The sequence below is a fragment of the Solanum dulcamara genome, chromosome 5 (assembly GCF_947179165.1).
Source record: "Solanum dulcamara chromosome 5, daSolDulc1.2, whole genome shotgun sequence".
In the NCBI taxonomy this organism is placed as follows: Eukaryota; Viridiplantae; Streptophyta; class Magnoliopsida; order Solanales; family Solanaceae; genus Solanum; species Solanum dulcamara.
Genome location: NC_077241.1, coordinates 60,593,836 through 60,614,557, shown reverse-complemented (window position 1 = coordinate 60,614,557; position 20,722 = coordinate 60,593,836). Strand labels below are relative to the sequence as shown.

The window sequence follows — 20,722 nt, the reverse complement described above, 5'->3', positions numbered from 1 at the left end:
ATTGAGAAATATAAGGAATCTATGGCCTGAATTAGTAGAAAACACATATTTTCTTTGGTTGGGAAACAAGGAGGGCAAAGGATATCATCTAGTGGATTCGGAGACTGTCCAGCTAGACAAGAAGTTTGGTGGTTTAAGAATCAGGGATCTGTGTAGACAAAACAATTCTTTACTTATGAAGTGGCTATGAAGATTTAATGGGGATCAACAAGCTCTTTGGAATCATTGGTGTTCTAATGAAGTAAGTAGTACCTATGGTTCCTCTGTATTGAGAAATATAAGGAATCTATGGCCTGAATTAGTAGAAAACACATACTACAAGGTGGGAGATGGTAACAAAATTCATTTCTGGAAAGACTTATGGATTGGGCCAAGGGCTTTGTATCAGGCCTTCCCAGATTTATTCAACATATGTAGTGTGCCCAATATTACAGTAGCTGAAAGTTGGACACAAAAGAGGTGGGACATACAATTCAGAAGACACCTGAATGACTGGGAGTGGGTAGATTTGTTGAGCTAATGCAAATACTTGAAGAATTTAAAGCCACTACAGACCATGAAATATAGACTGGAATGGACAGTTCTCAGTAAGCGGAGTCTATAAAAAGGACAATGAAATGCAACCTGATAAAAGGTCAGGCACTAGGAAACAAATTTAGGAAAGTCTGGCACCAACTAAGATCAAGTGCTTTGCCTGGTTGGTAGCTAGAAAAACATGTATCACTCATGAGAGTTCACAAAGAAGGAAGGTTCCAATTGCATCTACATGTTTTTTGTGCAGAGAAGCTAGAAAAACAATCATCTATCCTCACAACTGTGGTCCTTATTTTTTAGTCTGACAGAAACCAATTGGTCTATGCTTGAGCACACATCGGACCTCCTAAGCTTTTGGATTAAGAGAGGGGTAGTAAGAGTCGGAAGAAGTGGCGGAGAGTCATCCTATCATGTATGGTAATGAAAGGCAATGTACTAAGAAAGTGCAACTCTATTAGACCTTTATCTGGAAAAAACTGGAAGAAAGAAGGTTGCCTACTACTACTAATACCCGTGGACAATTTGGAAGGAAAGGAATGGGAGATGCTTTGAAGATAGAGCTAGCACTATACAGAAAATGAAATGGAATTGTATTGCTACATTTTATTTTTGGTGTAGAAAACATCATACAGAAGATGTTGAACAGATAGCTAATATTTTAGGTTCTCTGTAAATAGCATACACTTTTAGCTCTTTAATATTAGGTTCTCTGTAAATATCATAGACTTTTAGCTCTTTTTGAAGGCCTCCAACATACCCTTAATGTTGATGAATACAATATTATCAATTCCAAAAAAAACAAACAAAGTTTGGAAGTTTTTTTTTTTTTGGCTCTGAAGAAAGAAAATACTACCGTCATCGTTGCAAAAAGACTGTCTAGTAAATTCAGAGATAATATAACTACAAAGTTGAAAGAGGGGAACATTTTGATGGCTTAAATTGGAGAATACATTGCAATTTAATGGAAACCACATTTTAAAATATCACAAAATGTCATGAAAGATCTAAAGATTTTATCTCACAAAAAAATGTTATAAAGGGGAAACACCAGCAGAATATTATCTACATATTTACTAGAATAAGATTTGTATTTTTTTTCCTCAAAATTTAATTTCTTGATTATTTGGAGTCATGGTGAGTCCCACTTTTCATGACCACGGTGCTTCTTCGTTATAGACTGTTCAGCATTGAAGGCAAAAGAAGCTGCAGTCACTGGAAAAAAAAACAAAATAATTGAATTTCATTGGGAAGAATGAAATATTTTAATTGAAGATAAATATATAATTTTGGATTACTTACATGCAGATATGATGAATGTTTTACCAGCATAATTTATATTTTTCTTAGCCCATGGACAGTAACGAGCAGAAGCAAACTGAAAAAAAAAAGAAGATATCAAGGACAGAAAGAAATCACTCAATTTTATTTATCATAAAAAGCTGCTAACTAAGGAAAATTTACATAAATGTATTACATTAAAAAAATATTTACCATTTATAGCAATAATGTTTTTTCACTGAACACTTATAATACAATTTTAATACATATTAGCGAGAATAATTTATAAAACTCATATAATACAAGTTTTATTCATGAATAATATATTTATCGCATACTTTAATACATTTATAATACATTGTGTCAATTTCTTATCAAATAAGTATAATATATTTTAAAACACTTATAATACATTTATATTGCATGCATAATTCACTTTTAATACATGACAGATATATCATAATATTGCTATATATTACTGTAAATAATAATAAATAAAAAGTATCGCTAAAATCAGTAATTATTTATTAAAAAGGGTTTTTTCCAGTAATTTTTCCTAACTAATTTGTGTACCCAAAATGTTACTCAACTTTGCCTGAGTACCACATAAAAGAGCCATTTATATGATTAGACAAGTTGATTTGGGTAAAAACAATTATATCTAGTGACATGTTGCGATTCCTAAGCAAAATTGAATGATTTTTATGTTGCGAAAAAATAATTTAGTGACTTTCTGTGATAATTAATCAAAGTTGAGTGATTACGTTGGTATATGAATAAATATTTTTCTTTCATTCACCTCACCCCCCCAAGAAAAAAAAAAGAAAAAAACTTTAAAAAATGGAGAGAATACCACAACTAGAGAAGTAAGAGCACATGTAGTGGCAGCTCCTTTAAATCCATCTTGAATGATGTCTGCATAATCAAGCAAGATTATAAAATTCTTTAAAATAAATGAGAGGATTAGACAAACAATAATTAGAAATGATACCATATACTTCACAAAAAGGAATTGAAGAACTACCAAGAATTTCTGGGGGCACTAGCACGAGCAAAAATGGTGGAAAAGGAAATAATAATTATTAATGGAAAATTAATCTAAGAAAAAAAATAATAAAAAAAGAGGAAACAAAATACCTTGAACGTCTTGATTTTTCTGTTCTTGGGTAATGGGTGGCATTTTGCTTATTTCTATCTCTAATAATAATAATAATGAATTTGAATGTCAAGAAACTGATGGTAAAATCAAACTTTAGTTATGAAACTTCATTTTAATGTATCTCTATAGAAAAATCTTTATATTGTCCCTCTCTCATCTCAAAATAAGGTTAACCTTCTCTATAGTTGTTTTAACAAATTTGCCAAAAATTAAGGGAAACTATTAAATATTAAGTGGACAAAATTTTGTGTTGTTTGCTCTTTGTAAGGAGGGAAATGGAGTTTTAAATTTTCACCATTTCTAGGAGTTTTAAATTAATGTCCTTAGCATTACATTTTACCATTTTTGACTCTTTAGTTGGGTGTAAGATTTGAAATGAATTTCAACCCTAAATTATTTTATGAACCACGTGACATGAATCTAATAGGACATTGAACATTACTCGAGGGAATAGTACTTGACTGGATCTTTTTTCCAAATTAATAAATCTATATCTAGGCTAATTTTATCATCCCTATTTGAATCACTGTGAAAACTTCTTGTCTTCTTTTTTGGAAAGTCTATCGTGTTGGTGCTTAGTGGTCTTTGCTATATTGTTACTGTCCAAAAACGAACGTGTTGACACTTATCTTATCCTCCCAAGACTAGTCAGTCTAAAATTCAATGAAAACAGTAAATACGGAAGTAAAACATAATGAAAGACTAATACAGTTTCAATAACGCGAATAACATAACATAACTCAAATATAACCTGCAAAATCTGATTGTCACGTGTACAAACCTCTAATATATTACAATAGATTTTAAAGAAATACAAATCTCAATGTCATTCTTTCTAGAATTGAACAAGAACAATAGAAAGGAGTAAGAGGTACCCATTGAGATGATACACAACTACCTCACAACTCTCCACAATAAGTCTCGGACGTAGAAGAGAAGAAGGAGTAATCACGATGATCCGAGTTCATACTACACAAGTGTAGAAGCAAGGAAGTGAGTACCAAATAACACTATACTCAACAAGCAAACGACTAACTTAGGGTAAAGTAATACAAAATTCAAGTACCCCCAACACTTCAATCGGACCTCCAAAATTACAACCTGTACAAAATTAGTCCAACCTGACAGTTCACATTGAATATAACACAAAACGTTTAACAACACTTTAAATTGTACAGATTGCCAACACAGGACTTCATATTCACCAATCACAAGTTCCACAACAAGCACTCACAAAGTTCACAAATGGTGATAATGTGCAATGCAATGCAATGAAATGTTAAATATAGTGATGCATGTCTATCCTACGATACACATCCACTGAGACTCGGATCGGAACCCATGGGGGATGCATAAAGTTCATGTATTCACCGAAACTATTTTTCATCGGCATAATCATTATTCTTTAGAATCATTTTGCATCGACATCGCCGAAATTATTTTCCATAGGCATCGCCGGAACCATTTCTCATCGGCATCGCTGGAATTATTTTTCATCGGCATAATCATCAATATAGATCTCATAACAATATTTCATATTCAATGCAAATAGACATGTTCACACAATTAATGAGAAAATGACAAATTCCATATCAATATACAATCATATGAACACAATCATGATATATCACCAATAAAGAGTCAATATAACCATTCAAATCATCCTCAACACCTCACACATCAATATACCATCAACCTGCCTTTTTCATTTCCTCTTTTTCATCTTTAGAATCATTCAAAATGAATATGTGACCACATATATCAAACCCTTCACCAAATCTCATTACTCCTCAACACACAATGTAAGGAATAAAAGATTCTATATACTAAACAAAGGGTCAAGAATTTTACTCATCTCAAACACACTATCAATCAACCCGGTACTTGAGCTTTTCCTCTCCATAGGTTTCCAAATCAACACAATTTAATCAAATACAGAATCACAATAAAAATTCGATACCAACAACACTCATATCGAAGATTTTGGAAATCAGGGCCAAAATGACCCAAAAACTCATTCTCAAGAATTATGGTTAAAACTGAAAATTCGTATAAAATTACGTAAACCAAAGATTTTAAAACTCATCGGTGAAAGCCAATTCGAAAAAGGGTTAACAAACGAGCTCACAAACTCAATTTTTTTAAAATCCAAATTTTTGAGAAAACCCACAATTTTGAAGTCAAAATCAATTATTAAAGATTAAAATCATGATATCAATAATGAGTAATGAAGAATCTGGGTTAAAATCACTTACCCACTAGCTTTAGTTTGAAAAACCTCTTTAGAATCGTCCCTCTAGAGCTTTTAAAGTCCAACAATGGAGAAAATAACGGTACAATCACCTTTGAAAAATTAAGTTACGTTCAAGTATTTTCTTCTATGTGATCGTGGCCACAACATTGCCAACACGGAAGTCAACCCTCCCCTGACCCTTCGCGATCGCGGCCTCTAACACGCAAATGAGAAGGTCATCAACCTAACTTTCTGAAATGCGATAGAGCTCCCGCGAATGTGAAGGTCAAAAATTGTGTCCCTTCCGAACTCGACAAAGGGCCCCCCGAATGCGCAAAAAGGGGACACCATATATCAGAACAACAACCAAGGTCCAAAAGCATCACCTGAAGGACTCTCAAGATTCGTTAGGAATCTTTACACACAAACCAATCATGCTACTCCACTAAAATCGATGTTTCGTATTCAATGGAACCATTGAAACACGGATCCGAGGTCTCTTTGATCTAAAATCGATTAAAATCGCAATAAACTAACTTTCGCTCAAAAATATCAAACTTCATCAGAACCTCTGAAAATTCAACGAAGACCTCCCCTAGCCCTAAAATCATCCCCGGATCCAATGGAATAGTTGGAAATCCAATTCGAGCGTCTGAACTTTGAATGTTGACCAAAATCAACTCTTGACCTAATTTCACTTTAACTTCCTACTTAAGGGCTCGATTCCACATAAAGACTTCAAATATGAAAACGACAACACTCCCACACTAAATTTGACATTCTGGAGCTAATGGAACTTACGAAATTCCATTCTGTGACTCGTAGCTCTAGTTGTTACCAAAACCACTTTTGAACAACTTAAGCCTCCAAAACTCAAGAACTTTCAAAAATCAAAACTTTTCAATAAAACTTCAAAATCCACTTCGCAAACTGATCAAACATATTTCGGGGGCAACTACCGGAAATGGTAAAATAGTATTCTTTCAAAAATTTCCAAAAATAATCTTCAGGATCATTACATATATGCACTAACATTATTTATTATTTATATTATATTATTCACTAAAAAAATAGATATTCATATTATCAATACTTATTGTTTACTTATTAATTTTTTATATTTTATTCATAATGATTATCAGATTATTTTGGATTTTAGCCTGTATTTTTACGTGACTATTCTTGAAACCATAGATAATATGAGTATCTCTATATTATTCGTTGATTAGCCCATTTTTTATTCATGTTAAATATTTAATTAATTTTCGATCCGCCCATATCCGATTTAATCTCTTACTCCCCTCCCATCAATTATCGACTCATTAAATCTATCAATATTTTTCTTGATAATGAATTGGAATCCAAAAGTTGCGAATTTTGGATTTGGTAAAACTTCTATCTCAGCATGGTACTTTTGGTTACGTTGCTGCAGATACTTGTTGTCTTTTTATGATATGATATATTAAAATTCAATATGGTAGATTTTGAAAATAAACAATCGTCCAAACAAATTTACCTTTTTAGTTTCTTGGCTACTAAAGTGACGACTTTCATTTTTCAATTGATGTAGAAGATCATAGTTCGCCAGATTTTGGATTCATATATATATATCACATCACTTAATTATTTACAATATATAATATTTTTTTGATCCAACCTTTTTTTCTCCTAATTTCATTTTGTTGAAAATATGTTTCAGAATATTGCAAAAATAAAATAGATTGTTGCATTATTTCTAAAAGATTTGCAGTAAATCTATCAGTAGCTAACTTTTAGGATTTCAAATTATTTCTTTGTTAAGTGAATTAGGAGTACTAGTTTCCTACTTTTTTTTTTGTGATTTGATTTTGCAGATAAATCATTAGCATATTTTTTTTGATTTTTTATTTAGGAATTGCAACTATAAAAGTATGTCAAATTATTAATAAAACAATTTCCTATTCCTTTTGACAAATATTTGTTATTTTTCTCGGTTATTTCTCTAATTTCTTTGCTAAAAACCAACACATTTGATCATAACATCCGCCATTAGTTACTCGTGCCTTATCTGCAAAAGTTTGGATTAGAATACAATTATGTTAACTAGTAGAAATATGAACATGAATTAGATTACTTAAAACTAAAAAAGAAAAAAAAAACTTTGAAAAGAATTGGAACTTTTAATACAATTAGTCTCAAAAGGCACTCTTAATAAATTTTTAAAAACACTAAATGTGGGAGAGTAGTGTTCACAAATCCTAATAATAAAATCCAAGAAGGAGAAGAATATGAAGAAGTTAATGGTTAATAATTGACTTTAGATCACAATTTTTATTGTTACATAAAAATGTGGTACTCCATAATCATGACCATTTTCAAGTCATGGCTCCCAATAAACGTCTTTTTATATATAGGAGCACATACAATTTTGAGAATTATATATATATATATATATATATTAGTATTGATGATGGCTGGTTTGTTCATGTTGACAAGTAATTTTGATGGTAAATCTGCACAATCAACCTCCCCATTAACACACGTGTTGATAGTTTCTATCTCCATTCTGTAAATTCTTGCCGCTTTGAAGATTGAGTAATGTGAATCCTGTGATGCATATATATATTATCCCACTAGGAAATATCTCTCTTCTGAAAAAATATTTTAGTGATTTATATATATATATATATATATATATTAGGTTGGGCAAAGCCTAACCCCACCAACAAGGTGGAACTTACAAAAAAAATAAAATTAAAAAAAGCTATATGAATCTTCCACACCATTTCACTAAATTCATCATGATACTCAATAATGTATATTTTCAAACAAAATTAGGGCTCTCTAAAGTTAAGAGTCTTCTACCTCTCATACTTATTTTTTTCCTGACATGCAGATGTTTATTCAATTTAAAAGGACTTTAGGCGCACACTGGAACTAATTAAGTGTACAAACAGTGACTATATCATTATCAAACTAGGTGGTCTTGTGCCAATCAAAAGGCCATGGAGATTTCACCATTATTAATGTATTCATCCTTGTCTATTTCCCAAAGTTGCGCAAACCAAGCTAAAACAGCTACTTCAAATCCACAGGGCTTTGAGTGAAGGGATCTCCACAATTATTCAACTAGAGCAGCATGCTCGTAACTCATATTAGTTGGATATATAACCTGTAAATTAATCCAATCAAAATCAAATATTTGTATAATTTATCTGATTCCAGCCATTCACATCATCCCTAGCTAGCTAGTTGTTGATCATGATAGTTGGTGGCTTTGGATGATGGAAATAGCTAATGATGGTGGTGAATAATTGTAAATGATGGCTAGTGATAGTTGATTATAGTGATTGACAACAATGATGATTGTGGGTGGTGATAATTGATAATGACGTGCAACAACGGCGGTAGTTGATAATGATGAGTAATGATGATAACGATGAACTAATGGAATTGGTGAATTGTCATCTTTGAATATATGTCTTATTGATATTATTAAGGGTGTTTGGTAAGAAAGCCAAAAAAATTATTCCAAAAATATTTATATATAATCTAGCAAAATATTATGGGGCAGGGGGGAGGTGGGGAGCAGGGCATAGGGGTGGGGGTTCAAGAAATTGGGTGGATGGGAAGGAGACAATGAACTTATTTTTTCTATTTTCATTAAAGAAGTCATTTTCCTTTTTAATGGAGCTTGTTTTTCTAGAGAAAATTTTGTCCGACCAAACATGAGAAATTAAAAAACATTTTTTCAAAAATATATGGTATTCTAATAGTGCATATCTAACAAGAAGTTGATGAAAGCTACAAACTAAGGTGGTTACCTATATGATATCTTGGGACAATGTATGTAAAAATTGAGTCAAAATCTTGTCCAATTCTTGAGAAGACGTTTCATCTTTAACATTAGGTTCCATTACACTGAGACACAAATTCTCCCTTGGCCTGTTCATTTCATCTTTTCTTGGGTCTGCCATTAAATCAAAATCCTCTCTCATACATAAATTGTGTGTTTATGAAACTTGGTTAAAAATCCATGAAATTCATTTTTTTGTGATGAGCTAAGAAAATTCGAATAAATTAAATGAGTAAAATTTCTTAACCACAAACATGTATAATGTTTCCCGAAACTAATTTATTTGTTTTGCTATAATTACTAACAACCGTGACAATAATTATCTAAATATCTACAATTTTATCCTACAATAAAATTTTATAACTGATCATAAATTTGTCACAGGATAAAGTACTTACTATAGCAATAGTCATCTTTTGTCCATGATAAAATATTATTCCTAAATAAATATTTTGGCTTTAAGTTAGACCTTATATACTCTCCATCTGTTTTTTGTCCCAAAACTACCCCTTCACTTTAACTATTGAATCACATATACCCTCTGTTATATCCCATTTTAATCGGGCCAAAAAAGTATACAACATATGGGTGATTTCTAAATTAAATTACTAACTTAAGGAATCACCCCCTAATTATTATGGTGAATTAGGACACCTAAAATTGATTAAAGTTAAACTCCGCTTTAAGGTCTACTAAATATGAGATTCTAGGTAAGGGTTCAATTAATCCTAACGAGAAGGAATTAGACATCTTCTAAGATTCATTAAAAAATGGTTAACCGACCGAACTTATAAGATTAATTACGCTAAGTATAAAAAATGTAAAAAATAATGTATAAAGCTAAGTATTAAAAGAAAAACTTTAAAGTCGATGATTGAAACAATAGTTTTATAAAAAATTATTTTTTGTAGAAAGTGAACTGAAGCCAAAAGGATTTTACGTCTATAAACTTTTATTTGCTGAAACAAATGAAGACCCATTTGGACTTGAAAGGAGATGAAAACTTTTACTGAAACTAAGGCATGTAAAAGGGAAAAATTCTTGTAAACTTGATTGATTTTAGAGAATCTTATTTATCATAAAAAGGGTCTGATTTAAAGAATGGGACAGATTGTAAGTTTGAAAAGATTATACTACAACTCTTTCATGTTATGAAATTTAATAAACTCTAATCACCCCGATAAAATTAATTAATACTAGCATACTCAAACTTAAAACTGTCATACACAACAAGTAATAAAATGTAAATAATAAATAAGAGATGCACATAAATAATTAGCAAAGGTATAGAAAAGGAATATCCGCCACTTTTTCACTCCTAGTCGGATGTATTTTGAGAGCGCTCGAACAAAAATGTAGATGCATATTTCAGTCCTCGCGGTGACGTCGAGTGTTAAAGTGAGACTCTTCGACTCCACTGTGTACATGTAAACAGGATAAAAATGATTAGAAAATGGGATCTGCTCTCAAACAAACATAGGAACTATATAATAAATAAAGTATGAAGTTAACAGACTTGTAAACTCATATCAAACAAACGCTTCTTTTCATAGTATTACCTTAGTAGTTGCAAACTTACTCAGAAACAAGTTTTCAAATGAGATAGTTATTCTCAACATAAGCATTCTAAACAAAATCTCAAAGTTAGTGTTTCAAGAAATATAATAGCATTTTAACAATATGATATCTACAGAAATAGAGTTGTTGATTCCAATTATGGCCATATGTTAAACAGAGATTAAAAGGAACTAAGAAATAGAGTTGTTGCAGCAAAGTTTAGATACTAGAAACCGATTTATGTACATATAAATACAGAGATTTGAACTATATATAATCGTTTGTCATTTCTTATACAGAATAACAAGAAACTAACATAGATTCCTTAGCAAACACCGAACGAAATTGTAAAATATAACAAAGAAAGGCGATCGAGATTACCGTTTGTGGGGCAGTGAACTAGGAAATTGTCGGCCTCGAATCTACACTTGTTCTTCAAAGAAATTCAAGCACAATAGAGAGGAGATTCAAAAATTCTTAATAAGTAATATTCAAATGGTGTTCTTGTAAGTGTAAAAACTTGTTTTCCAAAAAATTCCTCCCTCTTTGGTTGAGACTTAGCGAGTATATATAGGAGGAAAACTAGGGTTGTTTCTTGAAGGTGATTGGTTTGTGATGACTCCATCAATGGAGTCTGTACTAGCAGCAAATAGAAGTAAGAGGAAGAAAAGAAGATGAATAATAGAGAGATTGCAGCGGAGAAGAGAAGATGAAGAGAAAAAGAGAAGAGTGTAGAGAGAAGGAAGAGTAAAGTGTAGAGAGAGAAAGAAATATCAGTAATGAAATTGTATTGTACATCTAAGGGGTATTGCACCCTTATATACTACCTCTTGTACATGGTAGTGTATTATGTATTTGTACAAATATACACAGTAACTAATTAACAACTACTAACAACTTTCTAACTATATCTATTAAATTATAACTAACTCCTAACTAATTCTAACAACTTCTTAATCATGATTGCTTGCCACTATTAGCTATGGTTAACACTCCTCCTCAAGCTCATGGTTTGAAGAGATTAAGCACTCCAAGTTTGTTCAGCAGTTGTTGATGCTGTGTTTTACCTAAGCTTTTTGTGAGAATATCAGCTAGTTGGTCCTTGGTATGAATGAAGCTAGTTTTCAGCATTCCTTGACATATCCTTTCTCTTACAAAATGACAGTCTATATTAATGTGTTTGGTCCTTTCATGGAAGATGGGATTTGCAGCAATTTGGATTGCTGCTTTGCTGTCACATATCATATTCACAGGAAGTTCAATGGGAACTCCCAGTTCTTTGAACAAGCTTACCAGTCAGGTAACCTCAGCTACACAGTTGGCCATGCTTCTAAACTCAGCCTCTGCTGAGTTCCTAGACACTGTCTCTTGTTTCTTTGATTTCCAAGAGATCAATGCTCCACCAAACTTTACCAGATATCCAGTAACTGATCTTCTTGTCTCAAGACAAGCTCCCTAGTCTGAATCATAGTAGGCAGTTAGTGCATTTGTATTATCAGATGGCATTAGTAGTCCAAGACCTGGAGCTTCCTTAAGGTATCTGACAACTCTAAGTGCTGCCTCCATGTGTGATTCTTTGGGATTATGCATGTACTGGCTTAGTACCTGGACTGGGAAGGCTATATCAGGTCTGGTCATGGTGAGATACAAGAGTCTGCCCATAAGTCTTTGATATCTTTCAGGCTGTTGCAGTAAGTGATCATCATCACTACTCTCAGATTGAATGAGTTCATCATATTTCACTGATGTAAGTTTTTTATTCTGCTCTAATGGTGTTCTTGCAGGTTTAGCTCCTCCTAGGCTACATTCAGCAATCAGTTCCAAAGCATATTTCCTATGGGACATATGAATTCCTTGACTGGATCTGCCACATTTAATGCCTAAGAAAAACTTCAGCTCACCTAAGTCTTTCATTTTGAATTGGTTTTGTAGATCTCTTTTTGTGGCCTTTACTAACCCTGTGTTGCTCCCAGTGACTAGTAGATCATCTACATAGACTAGTACCACAAGTATATCACTGTCAACTTGCCTGGTGAATAGAGAGTAGTCATGATGACTTTGGTGAAAGCCCAGCTTCAACAAGGATTCAGTCAGCTTTAAGTTCCACTATCTGGGGGCTTGTTTGAGCCCATAAAAAGATTTATGGAGTTTACAGACTTTAGTAGAGGACTCCCCCTGTCTAGCAAACCCATCAGGGATAGTCATGTACACTTCCTCTATCAAGTCCCTATTGAGAAAAGCATTATGGACATCCACCTGATGGATAAACCAACCCCTAGATGCAGCAAGGGCTACAACTGCCCTCACAGTGACCATCTTTGCAACTGGGCTGAAGGTTTCACTGTAGTCCAGGACAGCCTGCTGATTGAATCTCTTGGCTACCAGTCTAGCTTTTAGTCTTTCAACCTCACCTGTAGATTTGTATTTAATCTTGTAAACCCACTTACAACCAATAGGTTTCTTTCCAGGTGGCAAGTCAACCAAGGACCAGGTATGATTAGCCTCTAAGGCATCAATTTCTAACTGCATGGCTTGGACCCATTGAGGGTCAAGGAAGGCAGCTCTGTAGGAGGTTGGCTCAGAGATAGCTGAATAGACAGCAAGGCAAGAACTGTAAGAGAGAGAGATATGAGCATAGGAGATGTGAGCAACAATGGGAAAAGAACAGGAGGTGACTACAGGGGTGGTGATGAAGTCTTGAAGCCAGGAGGGAGGTCTACTATGTCTGGAGGATTTTCTAGGTGGAATAGGAGCAGGTGGAGGCAGGGATATATTAGGGGAGGTAGTGGGAGGGAGAGATGGGTCAGGGTCAGGGTGTGTTGTAGAAGAAAAAGGGATGGGAGTTGGGAGAAGTTGTGTAGGAGGGGAAGGAGACTCTAGGAGTGTGAGGACTGGGGATATGGGATTAGAGGAGACTTGTACATCCTTGAAGGGAAACATGTCTTCTTTGAAGACAACATGCCTATTAACAAAGAAGGACTTAGAGTGCAGATCATACAACAAATATCCCTTTTGTGAAGAGGAGTAGCCCATAAGAACAATTGGGATAGCTCTTGGAGAAAATTTGTCAGGAATATGTGGGCAAGAGGCATAGCAGAGACAGCCAAAGACTCTAATATAGGATAAGGAGGGGGGATGTGAGTGGAGTAGTTCAAATGGAGTCTTATACTGGAGTAACTTGGAGGGTACTCTGTTAAGGAGATATACTGCAGTGGTGACACATTCACCCCAGAATTTTAAAGGAACAAATGATTGGAACCTGAGTGCCCGGCCATCTCCAAGATGGTTCTGTGCTTCTTTTCAGCAACACCATTTTGTTGAGGTGTGTATACATAGGTACTCTGATGTTGAATTTCTAGAGTGGACAACATGTCCTGAAAAGCAGCACTGAAGAATTCACTTCCATTATCAGTTCTCAAAGTTTTAACAGTGGTGGAGTAGAGGTTGTGGACCCGTGTAAAAAAATCTTTTAATACTGCAATGGCATCTGCCTTAGAAGCTATAAGAAAGACCCATGTAAACCTGGAATAATCATCTACCACAGTCACAAAGTATTTCTTCCCATTATGAGTAAGAACCCTGTAGGGGCCCAAAATGTCACAATGAACCAGCTCAAATATAGCATTTGAAACATGAGTGCTTATAGGAAAAGGAAGTTTAGTTTGCTTAGCAAGTGGGCAAACAGTACAAGCAGGATGTTCATTGTCTAATACTTCAATAGTGGAAGATTTTTTTATTACATCTACAGGTACATGGCCTAGTCTTAGATGCCATAGAGAGGCAGAAGCTGAGCTACAAACTGAGGTAACTGTAACACCCCCCAAAAATTTTCCCTAAGATTCAGACCTTTCTTGTATTCATGCAAGGTCGAACCCAATTATTGTGAAGCATGTGCATGAGTTAGTATCAATTCCTAAGTAATTAAAAAGTGTTAGATGTGTTTTGGGGTCATCAGAGATCTCTAACACCAAGTCGAGTCCAAAGAACTCCAATCGATTAAGTTTTCGGATGAGTTAGTATTATGGTCAACTTCAAACGAGCATATCTCCTATAATATAATGAACTGAGTGGACCACAACCTACCACATTAAAGGTCTTTGAGTCTTCTTTCCAACGCCACTGAGAGTACAATTTTTGGAGTTCGGAGTCAAAAGTTATGACCATTTTACTACGGACTAGTACTGCAGGAATTTCAGGCCTGGGCAAAATTTAGGCTTGCCGCTCCAGTGGCGCGACGCGCCACTATAGCGCCAGAAAATAGCCTCAGTAATTTGATCCTTGGTGTGATGCGCCACTATTAGATGTGCAGGGTTTTAAGCCTATTTTGGCTTGGCGCTGCAGTGACGCGACGCGCCACTATAGCGCTAGCAAGGTTTTTGCCCAATTTTCCAGATTTTTGAAGAGGGGCAACTTGGACTTTTTCCTAATTATATATACACCATCCTTGGACGTTTTTGGACCATTTTTCAATCCTCCCTCTCTCTCTAAAAAGCCCTAATATTTTCCCTCTCTTCTTCTTCAAATCCTTCTCCAACAAAGATTGTCTTCAAGAGCTTCAAGAATTCAAGCCTTCCATTGAAGACCTAACATCAAGGTTTCTTCAAAGTCTTCAAACAAGGTATGTAAGGCTAACCTAAAATATGGATTGAGTTCTTCCATATGCCCATAGATGTGTTGGATAGGATTTGTGAAAGAGTTGAACCTCCTAAGAAGGTTTTCTTGAAAGTTTTCCTAGACTATAGAATGTTTTTAGATACTATTGGTTTATTGATGCTTTTAATGACTTGAGTTACTAAATATTTATCTTTCATATTATTGGCTACAAATGGATCTTTGTACATAGATTTATAGGTATTGATGATATTTATTGAGTTGAGTTTTATTGAGAGTATGGATTCATGTTTCATTCACATGAACCCAAGATAAGATTTCTTTGTCATAATTGTCTTGAGGTTTAGATGGATAGTTTTTTGTATATATGTATTGACTGGAATGAAAAGAATGAATTGGATAGTTAAGAATGTCCTTTTGCTTTTATAAAATGAACATAGGACTAAAATAAGGATTTTTGGAGTAGATGTTTGACGATTGATGTGATGATAATGTTTGATGATGATGTGAATGATGATATATGATGATGATGTGATGATGATATTTGATGATGATGTGATGATGATATTTGATGATGATGTGATGATGATATTTGATGACGATATGAATAATGATATTTGACGATGATGTGAATGAAGAGGTTATGTTGATGAGGATGTTGTGTGATGAAGTAGATTGGAGTCTAATGTAATTATGTGTTATGTGATTTGCATAATTTGAGTTGATTGGAGTCTTATAAATATTTTGAAAACAAATGATCTTTTGAGGAGGAGTTTTAAATAATTGATTTGTGAACCTTTTTGCATAAACTATTTATACACTATTTTGAGTCTAAAGAATGATTATTGTCATCTTTGATTTAAAAACAAGTTTAAGTATGAGTTGAGTTTGAGGAGCCTCTAAATAAGTTGAGTATTTTACATTAAAGTATCTATTTTGAGTTTGAGTTGAGGAGTTGGAATTATATTTTTAATGTACATAATATTTTCTACATCCATTGAGTTGAGATGGTATCAAATTTAAAGGGAAGAGTTTGATGATTTAGATGAGTCGATCTGAAAAGAGTCCAATGAGACTTGCCATTATGACTCGATTGAGTTGAAATGAGAATAGAGTTAATGGGTTGGCAAGGTCCTAAATGAAACTAGCCGTGAGGGCTTGTTTGAGATGATTGGAGAGAGTCTTATGAGCATGGAGTTATGGGAGGAGTATCTAGCACCGAAGCGGGTGAGAGTATAGTCCATACTTGAACCCCAGAAACTACGCCGCCAACGTAGATAGGAATGGAACCGTTAAAGTCGGATGCTTCCCGTGGGATCGAACCGTTAAAGTCGGATGTTTCCCCTTTTATTGTCTTGAAATGATAGGACTTGACTAATCGATGGAACCCATGATTAGGGAGGCGTTCATGCCCTGGCAAGGTATGGACGGACGTGGCAACAACGTCTGATTGTTGTACTATCACTGGCTCATAAGTGATGGTTGTCGGATAAGAGAAACTCCCATTTAGGTCTTGATAGTACTCCGAGTCAGTTGAGTTGAGTGGCATGTGATTTGGTCCCGTCTAAACTATTTCTTGTTAGACTTAGGACACTTGAGTGAGTTGTTACTTATTTATTGAGTTGAGCTCTTTGAGTTAATTGTTGAGTTGAGGGTACATGGTCAGATTGGGTTAGACGAGTTATGATTGGATTGTACATGATTTGGATGGATATGTGAATTGATTGGATTAGATGATATGTGATTGACTTCGAATTAACAGTATATGATTGAATTAGATTAAATTGGATGATATACGATTTGATCAAACTGTATTATATAGGATTGGATTGGATTGTATGATGTGTGATTGGTCTTTGTCTAAAAATGTATTCTTACTTTAAACTTATGACGCCTTATTTGATTCTCTCTTATCTTTCTGATTTGAGATTGTTGGACCGATGATATTCTTCCTTGAGGTATGTTTTATTTTGCCATATTACATACTCGTACATTCCATGTACTGACGTCCATTTGGACTTGCATCATTTCATGATGCAGAGACAGGTTTAAGAGATCGTCAATAGGAGCATCATTGGGGATCTATTCGCATTCAGCGTATTGGTGAGTCCTCCCCTACATTCGGAGGACACCGCTTATGTTATTCTTGCGCCGAGTTAGCCCTTTTTATTTGATTTGAGGTAGCCATGAACATGTCATTGACACCAATTAGATAGTAGTAATAGAGGCTTCATAGACTAGATAGTGAAGGGTCGATTGAGTATTTCTTTCCTTAAATTATTCTTGTCAAACTATTTTTTATGACAAATATTAGAGTTGATTTGTTGGCCCATAGACTTTATTCTTTGAGTTAGATTGATGTTTTGAGTTGCCCACCAAATATTCTCTTTATTTTTTTTATCTTCCGCTGATTGAATGAATGAATGGATGTGTGATCAGGATATGTGGTTCGCTTGGGAGCCAAAAATGGTTTCTGAGTGTCGGTTACGTCTAGGGTACCCTCCCGAGGCGTGATAGTAATATTGCTCCTTGTAGAGATAACAGGGACTACATTCTTGACTGTTGCCTTTAGATCACCTTCCTTCAGAATGTAGAGTCCTTGATCCTCTTTACCAATCCCCTTGACCTGACCATTGAAGAGATCCTGAAAAACGCAGAAGTCAGGAAAGAAGGCTGCCATACAATTGAGTTCTTTGGTGAGTTGTGAGACAGAAAGGAGATTGTATTTGAAGTCAGGTACAAACAGAACATTGCTAATAAGTTGATTATCAAGGATTCGAGTACTTCCAATATGTGAGACTGATGTAACCTTTCCAGTGGGTAAGAGTACTTATCTCCTCTCAGAAGATGGTATTGTATGACAAGTATATAGTAGCTCAGTCTTGGAGGTCATATGATTTGTGGCACCAGTATCAATAATCTAGTTTTTATCTATATATTTAGATACTAAAGCAGATAAAGCACTACCTACAGCAGCTGCCTTAGCTGAGTGTTCTCCTCCATTTTCACCTCCCTTGGCTAGCAGTTGTAGGATCTGATGGTACTGATCCTGTGTAAAGAATGCTGTAGGTGCATCAACATTGGATTGTGAGCTTGTAAGTTTAGTAACCTCAACCTGATTATCATATGAGTTGGAGTTGGATTGTTCCTTTTTTTTCTTTGACTTCCATCTAACTGGATAGCCTTTCACTTTAAAACATTGTTCCTTGGAGTGCCCCCTGTAACCACATACCTCACACACCAGTGATAGCTTCTGGTTCTGGAATTTTGATGGTTTGTATTGGTTATCATAGTGTCCTCTTCCTGAATTGTCATCACCCCCTGGATGCTGATCAAAGCTGCCATTATGAATAGGGGCTCCTCCACTGTTCTTAGAGAATAGGGCAGTACTTTCTACAACTCTGGACACCACATTTTCACGACCTGTACTTGTCAGATTTCTTTGGTTCTCATGATCTACTATCAGAGAGTAGGCTTTGTTCAAGTTTGGAATTGGAGACTGCATCAATATTTGACCTCTAGCAGCTGAATATGACTCATAGAGTCCCATAAGAAACTCAAGTAGTCTCTAATATTCAAAGTTCTCTTGGAACCTTTTTGATTCAGCACAAGAGCACCCTGGGCATGGCATGATGGAATCAAACTCATTCCACAGTCCCCTAAGTTGAGTGTAGTACTCAGTGACTGTCATAGTTCCTTGAGTAAAGCTGTGAATTTCCTTGTGCAGTTGAAACACATGTGCTCCATTAATTTTGTCGAATCTCTCCTTTAGATCACTCCATACCTTATGTGCATCACCAGCATAGATAATACTACTCAATAATCCTGGTGTGACAGCATTCATTATCCAAGACAGTACCACAGCTTTACACCTTTCCCAGATGTCAAACAACTCAGGTGTAAATTAAGTTTTTGGAAACTTTCCGTCAATAAAACCAATTTTTCCCTTACCTAGGAGGCCAATACCCATAGATCTGCTCTACATTGCATAGTTCTCGGAGCCAGTAAGTTGAAGTGAGATTAGAGAGCTACCTGGAGTGTCATTGGGGTGGAGATATAGAGGATGGTTATGACCTATGACTGGAGCTTCGTAGCTGGATGGTCCAGTGGTTGGATGAGGTGTATTCAGGTTCATATTGCCAGTTTCTAGTGATCCAGAGGTTTCTTCAACTATGTACATCTTTGTTGAAGGTTTAGAGACTGGATCGTTGGTTGACTGCCTCTTCTAGGTTGAATGAGAACTTCACGCATTCTTCTTCTGGCCTACAGTTCTTGTAGGCTCTGATACCATGATGACTCCATCAATGGAGTCTGTACTAGCAGCAAATAGAAGTAAGAAGAAGAAAAGAAGATGAATAACAGAGAGATTGCAGCGGAGAAGAGAAGATGAAGAGAAGAAGAGAAGAGTGTAGAGAGAAGGAAAAGTAAAGTGTAGAGAGAGAAAAAAATATCAGTAATGAAATTGTATTGTACATCTAAGGGGTATTGCACCCTTATATACTACCTCTTGTACATGGTAGTGCATTATGTATTTGTACAAATATACACAGTAACTAATTAACAGCTACTAACAACTTTCTAACTATATCTATTAAATTATAACTAACTCCCAACTAATTCTAACAACTTCTTAATCATGATTGTTTGCCACTATTAGCTATGGTTAACACTCCTCCTCAAGCTCATGGTTTGAAGAGATTAAGCACTCCAAGTTTGTTCAGCAGTTGTTGATGCTGTGTTTTACCTAAGCTTTTTGTGAGAATATCAGCTAGTTGGTCCTTGGTATGAATGAAGCTAGTTTTCAGCATTCCTTGACATATCCTTTCTCTTACAAAATGACAGTCTATATTAATGTGTTTGGTCCTTTCATGGAAGATGGGATTTGCAGCAATTTGGATTGCTGCTTTGCTGTCACATATCATATTCACAGGAAGTTCAATGGGAACTCCCAGTTCTTTGAACAAGCTTACCAGCCAGGTAACCTCAGCTGCACAGTTGGCCATGCTTCTAAACTCAGCCTCTGCTGAGTTCCTGGACACTGTCTCTTATTTCTTTGATTTCCAAGAGATCAATGCTCCACCAAACTTTACCAGATATCCAGTAACTGATCTTCTTGTCTCAAGACAAGATCCCCAGTCTGAATCACAGTAGGCAGTTAGTGCAAATTGATAAAATTAGGGCGGATTTTGCTAAAATTGTCTCAACCAAAGGTCATATGAAAATTGGAGCAAAAGATGGAAAACACATTTTTATTGATGCTGAAAGCAAAGAAGACTACAATATTATAGCTTCCTACAACTTTGTTCAGTTAAGTGGAGTTCATTCGATGAAAATCCAAAGATAGACAACAAATTTCAAACCAAACAAGGATATGACTTTAGCTTCAGTATGGATCAATTTACCAGACCTCCCATGGCACTATTATGAATGGGTAGCTCTATGTAGAATTATGGAACCTATTGGCACCCCCATTGTCATGGACAAAGCAACTCAATAAAAGATGAGACCCACAATG

At 35.0% G+C, this 20,722-nt stretch overlaps 1 protein-coding gene across 1 annotated transcript; it reads right to left on the bottom strand.

Annotated features, from left to right (window-relative positions):
- Nucleotides 1-1,663: 1,663 nt before the first annotated feature.
- Nucleotides 1,664-2,992, bottom strand: LOC129890642 (uncharacterized). The gene is made up of 4 exons (XM_055966154.1): nt 2,950-2,992; nt 2,666-2,727; nt 1,834-1,909; nt 1,664-1,746 (listed from the first exon to the last, which is right to left on the bottom strand). The coding sequence occupies exons 1-4, from the start codon at nt 2,990-2,992 to the stop codon at nt 1,664-1,666; spliced, it is 264 nt and encodes an 87-aa protein (XP_055822129.1).
- Between the last annotated feature and the right edge of the window lie 17,730 nt (nt 2,993-20,722).

What these genes read in the sequence shown, in the direction of transcription:
- LOC129890642 (XM_055966154.1), bottom strand. Translation starts at nt 2,992, where the DNA reads ATGCCACCCATTACCCAAGAACAGAAAAATCAAGACGTTCAAG. An exon ending in GAAAAATCAAGACGTTCAAG is followed by an intron (nt 2,728 to 2,949) that starts GTATTTTGTTTC and finishes TTGATTATGCAG; the next exon opens with ACATCATTCAAGATGGATTT. An exon ending in CTCTTACTTCTCTAGTTGTG is followed by an intron (nt 1,910 to 2,665) that starts GTATTCTCTCCA and finishes TTTTTTTTTCAG; the next exon opens with TTTGCTTCTGCTCGTTACTG.